This window comes from Thrips palmi, unplaced genomic scaffold (assembly GCF_012932325.1).
Source record: "Thrips palmi isolate BJ-2018 unplaced genomic scaffold, TpBJ-2018v1 HiC_scaffold_12, whole genome shotgun sequence".
In the NCBI taxonomy this organism is placed as follows: domain Eukaryota; kingdom Metazoa; phylum Arthropoda; class Insecta; order Thysanoptera; family Thripidae; genus Thrips; species Thrips palmi.
This window is the reverse complement of record NW_023144623.1, coordinates 13,313,076-13,324,244: the sequence shown is the minus strand read 5'-3', so window position 1 is coordinate 13,324,244 and position 11,169 is coordinate 13,313,076. Positions and strand designations below refer to the sequence as shown.

At 52.9% G+C, this 11,169-nt stretch overlaps 1 protein-coding gene across 1 annotated transcript; it reads left to right on the top strand.

The window, feature by feature from the left end:
• Positions 1–1,553: 1,553 nt before the first annotated feature.
• On the top strand, positions 1,554–3,533 carry LOC117639880 (serine/threonine-protein kinase dst1-like). Its single transcript, XM_034375828.1, has 2 exons — positions 1,554–1,943; positions 3,480–3,533. Exons 1-2 carry the CDS (start codon positions 1,554–1,556, stop codon positions 3,531–3,533), a joined length of 444 nt encoding a protein of 147 aa, XP_034231719.1.
• Positions 3,534–11,169: the final 7,636 nt, after the last annotated feature.

The window sequence follows — 11,169 nt, the reverse complement described above, 5'->3', positions numbered from 1 at the left end:
GTTGAAGCAACTGAAGATATTTTTTTTGCTCTGGGAGCGAAAATCGTGAAACTGCTTGATTAGTATCCCGGTAATTCTTTTTCCGCGACGTCCGCACGCAGCAGACGACGCGCAGTACGTACTTGGCGGCGGTAGCCCAGTGGCGCTGCTGCACTGCTATCGCGCGGTCATCGCTTCCACGAACGAGGTGAACCTAACTCCTCGATAGACTGGTGGGCAGTGTGCCGACTGCTGGACCGGCCTGGAGCCAGCCCGGCACCTGCAGTGCCTAATGTACACAGATAACCTTTGGCTCTGTGTGTGTGTGTGTGTGTGTGTGTGTGTGTGTGTGTGTGTGTGTGTGTGAACGTACACGGAACGAACTGACGGCGTTTCCTGAAAAATAAGAAGACGGGGAGGTGATAAAAAGGGGGCCCGGGGGCGCCACTCTGCCAGGTGGTCAGGTCCACCGGCCAACATTGTGCATACATAAGTATAAAGCCCGTGGTGGAGTGGCTAGCGCGCGGAGAGCTTTAAAAACGCGCTTTCCCGCCAAAAAGCACGAAGCCGCCGCGAGCGCGAGGGCCCCGCGAACTGAGGGCCCCGGTGTAAAATCGTTTATTGGGGGGTGGATTCAACACGAATTCGGCATTATCGCGTTGCTGCCGGGAAAGTCAATGTTGTGTGTGTGTGTGTGTGTGTGTGTGTGTTAATGTGTGCGTGCATGTGTGTGAGAGTGCCACTGTCGGCCACTGTACTCCGGGGCAGTGCCCAGGCGCCACGCTCTGCAGTTGATTCCGCGGCTGATTCCTCGCATCTTTGTCGTCGCCTCGTCTCTCTTGCAAAGGGTGCGAGAGAGACAGCCCCGGCAGCAGCAACAACAACATGAACAACACAATCAGTGCGTGTGCATCTTAAGGCTGTTCGCGGCATATTCGCGTAAAAGCGCCACTTTCATACGCCGCTGAGTGTTTACGGGGCGCTCCTGCTGTTCGTCCACGCTCCCTTCCGTACTAATTGCAATCAATGCTACATTAGGACGCCGCCCCTGCCAGGGCTCATTTGGAGCGGGGATTTCTCTTAAGAGGAATGCAGCTGTACTCATCCAATTTAAAAAAAAAATATAGTGGAAACTGGAACAAAATTGGAAACAAACTTGAAATGAGAATATAAACAAATCATTGAACGATGTGACCAAAGTCGTGTGTCACTGTTGTCGCCGTGGAAGCCTGATGTTGTTGTCGTTGTCTTCGTTGTTGTCGCATTGGGTTTTAAACTTACAACCCCGTACGGCCTATAATAGTGTCAAAGAGTGAACCCCCGACCCGGAGTGCCTGGTTCCAATGCATCCGAACAACATTAACGGACGACAGCAACAACATTACGACGACGACAATGACAGCAACAACAACATCCTGATGACGACAACAGCGAAAACTTGACGACGACTTTGACAGCAACAACAACATCCTAATGACGACAACAGCGAAAACTTGACGACGACCTTGACAGCAACAACAACGTCCTAATGACGACAACAGCGAAAACTTGACGACGACCTTGACAGCAACAACATGACGATAGTGACGACTGCAACACAATTTGACGGTGACGACGACGACGACAGCAACAACATGACGATAGTGATGACTGCAACACAATTTGACGGTGACGACGACGACGACGACGACAGCAACAACATGACGATAGTGATGACTGCAACACAATTTGACGGTGACGACGACGACGACAGCAACAACAGGAGGACAACATGTACACATGACGACGACGACAGCAACAACATGACGACAACAGCAACACATGACTACGACAGCAACAACAACATGACGACAACAGCAACACATGACGACGACGACAGCAACAACAACAACAATGATGACGAGGGCGCCGCCAGTGGCGCTTCCTTTAACAGTGTCGTGTCACAAAATGAAGACATCCCCGGCGTGCGTCCGCCACCACCACGTGCCACACCGGCCCGTCAAAGCGCCTAGCCCCGGCCGGGGCCCACAGTGTAGGGCCCCACAGTGTAGTGGCCCCGCCGCCGCAATCAGAGTCATTTTCCGAATTTTACGACGTGTTTGCCGTGGCATCGCCGTGCCACCGGTGACCACAAAAAATAAGAGTTGATTCCGTTTAGGGCTGGGAGCTCATCATCAGCAGCTTTCTCTCTGAGTTACGACTTCCCCCACGCCTCGGCGGCTCGCTCGGACCTGCACTACGCGCCGGGCCCGAGCCCCGGCCGCGCGGGCAACCCCTCGTACACTCTCGCCAGTGCAGTGCAAGAGACAGAGACAGAGAGCGAGAGAGAGAGAGAGAGAGAGAGAGAGAGAGAGAGAGAGAGAGAGAGAGAGAGAGAGACTAACACACAGAGACACTCACGCATGCACGCGTAACGCCAGTGCTGCAGTGCCCTGATGTTGCAGTAGGCACACGCAGCCTGGGGTGAAAAAAACAACACAAAAATGACTCCGCAAGCAGCAGCTAAAGCACATGGCCAGTCTAGGCGCCATGCTGCCCTGCAGACTGATTTCGAGAGTCGGTTTCGTCGCCTCTGTCTCTCTCGCTCCCATACCGAGGCCGCCCCATGTGTGCGAGAGAGACAGAACGACGAAAATGACTCTCGGAATCAGTCTGCTGGATAGCGAAGACGGCAATTATAAAGCGCTAGCATCGGCACCGCGAGGCTGGGCGAGGCTGGGCGAGGCGAGGCTAGGCGAGGCAAGGGCGGAGGCACAGACACTGCTGCTACGGGGACCGAGAGAGCAGAGGGGCCGACACACGGAATTGAATAAGATTGAGCCATTACGCGCTTCTGTGGTTGTGTGTGTGTGTCCGTGTGCCTGTGAGTGAGTGAGTGTGTGTGTGTGTGTGTGTGTGTGTGTGAGACTGCCTGTGTGTCTGTCTCTGTGTGCCTGTGTGTCTCTGTGTATCAGCGTGTGAGTGTGTAAGTGTCCCACAAGGGTGGGAGAAGAAAATGAGACTGAGGTGAAAGAGGGAGAGATATGAGCCGGAAAGGGGGAGGACAGGGGCAGAAAGAGGTCTCTCTCTCTCTCATTGTCTTTCTTTTGCTCCCTCTGTGTGTGTGTGTGTGTGTGTGTGTGTGTGTGGCGCGCTGCACTAGGAGGCACGCACTTGGTGGTGAGGAAGGGGTGGGGGGATAATTTCATCATTATAATACAATATCCATTACCAAGTTTGAAAATAATTGATCGCGCGGTAATGCAGTAGCGTGCCGTACTGCGTGACTCCCGGCGCGGCCACCTCGCGGCTTATTGCTACACGGCCCTTTCATTTTCGACCAGTTTGGACGGAAAAAGAAACAAAAAAAAGAGAGAGAAAAAGTGGAAGGAAAAGAAAAAGGGGTAGAAGGTGGGGGGGGGGGAATAGGTGTTCGATTTCGACGACAGCGTGCCTTCTTGCCAGCCAGCCTGGTGTAACGGTGTAATCTTTTAATTCGCATTGACTGTTATAAATTTTAGAAAAGTTTGAAAAAAGTTGGTGAAGAAGTAGGAAAAAATGGGAGTGAAGAATAGCTGCGGCCAGGCCGGCGAAACACTTGAGGACCACCTCGGCGCTGTGGTCCGATTCCGGACGGCGCTCCGACGCTCTGGGTCACTCTGTCTCTCTCGCACTCGTGGGGCGCCCGGGGTGGGTGCGAGTGAGACAGAGCGAAGAAAGCAGTGTCCAGCCCGGGGCGTACCTCATCCCCCCTAATGCGACTCCAACACGCATTTCGGATTTGGGTTGCTGATTGATTGGGGAAAAGTGCTGAAACGAACGCAGAGCGAGTCGCCGACACGGCAGAATTAATTCCTGTGCCCGTCCATTTAATCTGATCCGCTTCGATCCGAACTAGGATTAGGAAGGATGCCCGCTTGTAGGGGCTATCTGTGCGCTGGCGAACGGACAGCCAGACAGACAGAGAGACTGACTGGCAGACAGACAGATACCTCGGACAGACGGACAGACTGTATTATTTACTGCCGGAGGGGACATGATATATTGAATCCTACTAGCCGTTTCCACTTGCTGGCTGAAAATCATTGTCACCAGCTGTCCGCCGGGCCCTATCAGGTGCCAGGGCCTACACTGGGGCCCGCTCTGGGGCCTACACTGGGGTCCCCAGCACACCAGCAACGCCCTCCGGACGCGCCCATCGCCAGGACAGCAGCACAACTTTGCTCTTCGTCAATTATCACACCGTGGTTTTAGAAACGATACAGACAAGTAATTAATTTCCGTTACACTTAGGATCCATACATATCGACTTGCAAGTTAGCTATGGCAAAAAATATAGATTTAAACTTTGATGTGTCCTGCTATCGCACTCTTATCAGCCTACGAAGAATTTCCTTCATAACTTCAAAGAAAATGGCGGCATTGTAGAGTTGCTTCGCATTATGAAGGAATGCTTCGTATTACGAAGGATTTTGCTTCATAATACGAAGCATTTCTTCGTAGGTTTTACAATGCCTTCATTTTCTTCGGATTGCGAAGCGATTCTTCGTAGAGTTTTTACTGTGCGCCTGCTATTCATCGTGTGAATCGAGCCAAAAAGGCACTGTCGAAGAAGAGTGTTTGAACGCGGGTCCTTCGCCCCCGTTACCGGCAGCTCAACCCCCACGGCCACGGCGCCAAGGAAAATAGACTACCAAAGTCTTTCCCCCACCACGACTCCCTGCTACTGCCTCATCGGCCGCATCGCCAGCGTTGCTAAGCAACCCTGCATCCAAACAAATTTAGCGCGCGTGAAACATAACCTCTAAATCTGATCTTCTCTCGCATTTTGGGCTCCATTGTACCAGTTTTGACCAGAGGAAGTCCTTACCAAAGAACAGATTTGAAAAACATGTATTCATGTTTAATGGTTTTATTTCTGTTGTTAAAGTATTCTTAGAGGTTATGTTTCACGCGCGCTAAATTTGTTTGGATGCAGGGTTGCTTAGCAAACGCTGGTGCTGCAGCCGATGAGGTAGTAGCAGGGAGTCGTGGTGGGGGAAAGACTTTGGTAGTCTATTGGCCCTGCTTTTGCGGCCTTTCACGACACTGGCGCTGACGCGGCCGAAGCGTGGGAGGTCCCCGGGGAGGTCCAGCCAGCATGCATCATCTCTTTGCATAGCGCTTACTCCGCTTAGTCTGCTTGGTGCGTGCGCCGCGTGCGCCATGGCGGCGTCGTCGTCACAGCGCAGAATACTAGTGTCCCCACTTGACACCAGGGGGCGCCAGCAGACTGATTCCGAGAGTCGTTCTCGTCGCCCTGTCTCTCTCGCACTCTTACAGGACGCCCCACGAGTGCGAGAGAGACAGAGCGACGAGAACGACTCTCGGAATCAGTCTGCTGGAGGCTATTGCCAGGAGGCCCCAGACGTGACCAAGCCGAACCGAACGACGCACCGAGGAACTTTGTGCGACATTTTCTTATAGAAACAAAACGTGGAAAAAATTATGAAAAAAATTTAAAAAATTTTTTTTTTTCTGCCAGTGGGGGAAACTGCCGAGCGTTTCAGCGTGTGTAGCGCTGTCCTCGCGCGTCCTCACGCGCTGGCTGTAAATCTAAGCAAGTGCTTCCTGGGCCTGTCATTCCACTGAATGAAGCGTGCCGCGTGTGTGTGTGTGTGTCTAAGTGTGTGTGTGTCTAAGTGTGTGTGTAAAAGTTTATATTGGTGTTGGCTGTGCGCTGCTTGTAAGCACCCGACGATTTGGCCGGGTCGGGCCGCAAGACAGACCGCCGCGAGTTTCAAATTCGACGTCTTGGACGACCATGATAGCCGCCAGCGGCTATACAGTGGTCAGGTGAGAAGAGGCGCCCTCAAAATTCTCCGATTACACATAGACTGCCTCCAGCATGAGGAAAAGCGTACGCGTGGCGCGCGCGCACACACACACACACACACACACACACACGCGCGCGCGCGCACTCAAGGTGTTGTCGCGCTAACGCAAGGGGAGCTCCTGGCGAAACACGAGACCCCGTCACTATTTTGCACGTGCTCATGACTCGAGGGGGTAAACACTTCAAGAAATCGTGTACAGACTACTCGGTATTACGCTGTATTACGGAGGTATTACACGTGTATTACGGCCTTAAAATGCAAAAATTTGGCACATTTGACCCGAAAAAGGTATTACGACCACGTGTATTACGCGTAATACACGGTTTTTGTGTACAGGGTATTACACGAGTGGTTACCCCCTCGTCATGACTTCGCCTCGTCGGGACGCTGTAGCTCACACTCTTAAAACCTTACGAAGTATTTTGAGCATACATATAACAAACTAAAATACTTTGTTATACGAAGAAATAGTTTTTAATTACAAAGTATTTTCTTTGTAAGCTTACGTATGCTCAAAATACTTTGTTATACAAACTACTTTTCTTTGTAAGGCCCAAAATAGTTTGTAAGGTTTTCTCAGTGCACACTGTAGCCTTCTAGTCCCGTCGCATTATGGCCATTTTACGGAGAAAGAAATCGGTGTTGTTGTTATATCTGTTGTTGTTTTGGGACAGAGACTCCAATGACGTCGTTGAAATGAATGGACGGAGCTCGTGCGGGCGGGGCCGTCCCGCCGACGCGCCCGAGGCCTCGGACCGCCTCGGACTCTGTGACGGCGTCCTGGACGAGTCCTGGACACGGCGGTGGCCTCGCCGCGCCGCGCCAATCGGGGAGGCGGATCTCTATGAGGGACCGCGCGTAAAGCAGCGTTCTAATTCTGAGAGGCTGAAGTGAGTGTGCCTTTGCAGAAGGAATGTGCATCAAACTTTACAGGAGGACTATTCATCGAACTAAATCTAGGAGCGGAGTTTTCATCCAACTAACTCTAGGAGGAGTTTTCAGCCCAACAATTCTAGGAAGGAGGAGTAAACTAACTCCAGGAGGAGTGTTCATCCAAGTAACTCTAAGAGGAGTGTTCACCCAACTAACTCCGGGAGGATTGTTCATCCAACTAACTCCAGGAGGAGTGTTCATCCAACTAACTCCCAGGGGGGTTGTTCATACAACTAACTCCAGGAGCAGTGTACTTAGCACTCTTTGCATCGTGTAGAGCGCGTCTCACGTGCCGTGCCGCACCATGCCATGCCGTGCCGCACCTGAAAGGCCTGACGGGCAAACGAAAGCAGCGCGCCCTTGCGACTCAACCGTCTGGCCAGTGCGCAGTCTGTGCAGTCCGTGTAGTCAGTCCGCAGTCTGGCGGAGGGAGATGGATGGATGGATGTCTTGCAGGGAGGGCCTTAAAAACGGCCGGCCGGACCCTATAAATAAGGCGAGGGGCCTCGTGCCGATAGCAAGGCCGCGGCGTATGTGTGTGTGTGTGTGTGTGTGTGTGTGTGTGTGTGTTGTGTGTGTGGTGTGTGTGTGTGTGTGTTGTGTGTGTTGTGTGTGAGTGCGCGCATGTGGGGCGTGGATACATGGTAAATGGCCAAGGCGCCTCCGTAATAACACCAACAACAGATCGCCTCCGTTATTTCTTTCCTTCCTGCTCTCTCTCTTACACAGGTACTAGGTTGATGCGGCGAGGCGCCGTTCATCTCTCGCCTGGACGTAAAAATTGTCATGGCGTTCTTGACTGGCAATCAGCAAACAGACCGGGTGCTATAATGTTTCCGATGGGACGCGTTCCCTCAGAGCACACACACACCAGCATGCACGCGCACACACACACACACACACACACACACACACACACACACACACACCACACACACGTCCGCCCCGTGCTGGCACAAATCGCCGGCCGGGCCGGCCAACTCCATAACCACCCCCTGAAACAGTCCGGACGCCGCCGTTGGCGCGCGAAATTTGAATTTGTTGCGGAGTTGCGATATTTATTAGTGAAATTGGATTCTGCGTCCCTGCTGCGTCCCCTTTCACCGCGTGTGGCGGTGATGCTGCCCTGCCCGGCCCTGTCCTGTGCTGTCCAGGGCCGGGTCTGCTCGGCTCGGCTCGGCTCGGCTAGGCTCGGCTCGGTTCGGTTCGGTTCGGTTCGGTTCGGCTCGGCTCGGCTCGACGCTCGGCTCGACTCGGCTCCGTTCGGACGCCACATAAACTTGCATCTTGGATGGGTAGTTCGAGACGGGCCACCTGTGCGCCCCTCGGCGGTGCTGACGCGCTTCGCGCGCTTTGAACCGTCCGACCGAAGGCTTCTCGCCAACTTTTGTACAGAAGTGTGTCCCGCCCCACTAACGCGATGGCTCAATTAGGCCGACCAGCGGCACGAGAAAGAGTGCATCACTTTCAACCAGTCCCCCAGCCCCTACCCGCACGCTGAACACCTTACATAGTAATTTGAGCAAGGAAAAAAGTTTGTTATACGAAGAATTAGATGGAAAATTACGAAGTATTTTCTCTGCAAGCTTATGTATACTCAAAAATCTTTGTTAAAGCAAGCTACTTTTAGGGTCTAATAAAATTTGTAAGGTTTTCAGAGTGCATCCATTACAGTAAAATGCCTACACTAGATCCCTTACGAACGAAACGAAGGAATTTCAAAGTCTAGGAAGAGGACTTGCTTCATACTGTGATGGAAATTCAAAGGGGCCATAATTCAAGGGAATTCTCCAAAATTCAAGTGAGTTCTAAATTCAAGAGAATTCTTCAAAACTCAAGGGAATGCTTCAAAATTCACACGGTAAAAACGGAACCTGGTTTTCCCAGGAACTCCCTGGAAATCGCCTACGTGTCTACCATAGGCTTCCTGGGAAAACCAGGTTCCGTTTTTACCGTGCAACTAAATTCAACTGGCAATTCATGAAAATTTGGCTTCAATTTCTTAAAACTCCTCAAAAATTCCGGGGGAATTGAAAACTTTGTATACTGTACATTGATAAAATTCAAACTTATGTTCCCTTGGTTATGAAGCAGATGCTTCGTGAACTTTTTGCTCGTGCCGTTCGTGTCGTGGAGTCGTTGTTCCGACCCCCGGAAGCTGTACGCAACCGGTGACCCGCGGGGGCCAGGGGGGCCTACCAGGGCCCGGCTGGTCGGGCGGGCGCCGCGCCACCGGCTACCCGTACCCACACTGCAGTGCGCTGCACAGCGAGGTCCCTGGGACCACACACAGAGCGCGCTGGTGTCGCGAAGATAAACAAACTGGCCGCCGCCGCCGGCAGCAGCAGCAGCTGGCTCTCCACGCAGTGCTTTCGTCGCTCTGTCTCTCTCGCACTCATGGGGCGTGGCGTCGTGGGTGCGAGAGAGACAGAGCGACGGAGCTCCGTTTCGGAATCAGTCCGCAGGCATCACACTCTGCCTGTTTTCCAAACATGAGAGCGCTAAATAATAAAAAGCAATGGTCTGCCGGCGTTCCACGTTGTTCCGCAGAGCTTCTTCTTCTTCTCCTTCTTCTTCCCAGTCCCCTTTGTGTGCGGCGACAAAAATTAAACAAAGCATGGGAGAGGGATTTAAATAGAAATGAGCGTTTGTCTTGCAAATATCGCGGCTCGTTCTGCAGCCTGATTCCGAGAGTCGTTTTCGTCGCTCTGTCTCCCTCGCACCGGCACGGCACGCCCCACGAGTGCGAGAGAGACAGAGCGACGAAAACGACTCTCGGAATGAGCGTGCTGGTCGTTACCGGCCGGGAGGCCCCCACGGCGGGAAGGCCTCAAATTAGCGTGTGCGAAAAAGGTGTTGCATTTAGCGCCGCCCGCCTGGGGCTCCGGGATAACCATCTCGCCAATAAAATTGTCGGCGTGTCCTCCGTTTTTCTACTTTTCCCGAACGCCATCCGCCGCGTCCGGGCGGCAGCACGGCGGCAGCTCTCATGCAAAGCGGACGGACACAAAGAGGGGCTCGTCGTACTTCTCTGATGGTTCAATAGCCCATTTTCTCTTTTCTCTTTCTTTCTTGTACGTCTGTGGGAGAAGCGGCTAGCAAGCGGTCATTTTTTTTGTCACGCCGCGTGCTTTGGCAGCAGCAGGCTGGCCACCCACGACGTGCATAAACAACCGAAATGGCGGGTAAACGGCCGCGAAAAATATGAGAAACTGAGACAGTTAAATCAAGAGTCGATATTTTGGCGTTCTTTTCTGTTGGCGCACCGAATTTAGGTCGCGAGAAAAGAGCGCAGTACACCCAGAAAAGTGATTCGTTCGGATTTATTCGTCCAACGGGAATTTATTTCAATCCGCAAAAGGCATATTTTTTTTTAAATTCAGTGAGAATGTGAGAGGTCTAAAGACACCAGCTTCAAAGCAGAGCCTTTTGAGGTAAACATGAAAATTCTTCAAAATTCTTTCTATTTAAATTTTTGTCGAATTAATTTAGCGTTTTTTCCAGGGTGTAGTCCGCTGGGGACTTGCACGCAGGAGGAGACCTAAACGCACGAGACAATGCATAGCTCCGCGCCGGCGGCGCTGGGATTCGAACCGGCGACCTTGCATGCCAGTCGCCGAACGCCAATCCACTACGCTACGCAGCACGGGCACTGTGCGGGCACTCGCTACACGTACAACGGGACTTTAGGCGGAACGGGCGCGCGTTTTGAATTCCAATTGGAATCTGTAACGCGGGACCGCGCGGGCCGCTGGGTCGGGCGGCCGAAGTAGCCGCCTCGCTCTGTCTCACTTCACACCTTATACCGGTCGGGCCGGCTCCCCTGCGGCGCGGCGTGGCACGGCACGCCACGGCGGCAGGGCACGCACAGTGGGCCAGAGGACCGGTGGAGGGGGCCGGTGGAGTCACTAAATGGGACCCGAACCGAACGTGTGACCCCACCAATGGATTGCTCTCCGAACGAGGAATCCATTGGTGGGGTCACACGTTCGGTTCGAGTCCTATTTAGCGACTCTGGAGATCAAAACGCGACTAGGATTTTGGCCGCCTCCACCGCCTCCAGCGGTCTTCTGGCCCACTGTGGCACGCCACGGCACGGCGTGCACTTGTTCCCGGCGGCCCAGACACAAAGCGACACGCCCCCTGCGTGACACGGCGTGACACGCTCAGCGTGCGTTTGATGACTCCTCCCCTCATTTTCGGTCGGAACGCCACGAACCAACGAGCTCGGGATGACTCTGTTTAGAGTTCCCTCGCTCCTCGTTCTTGTTATTATTATTATATGCCGCCGTATTTTATTTTTTCAGTCGTAAAAAGTGTCACTTTTCAGAACTAATAAACTCGAACGAGGCGTTTTGTGGCCGTCGGGATGAACTCAAGAGGGCTGCCTGCCCTGCCGTCG

Coding starts and splice junctions, on each gene's coding strand:
- LOC117639880 (XM_034375828.1), top strand. CDS start 1,554: ATGACGATAGTGACGACTGCAACACAATTTGACGGTGACGACGACGAC. Junction 1,944..3,479: donor AAAATGAAGACATCCCCGGC/GTGCGTCCGCCA, acceptor TATAAATTTTAG/AAAAGTTTGAAAAAAGTTGG.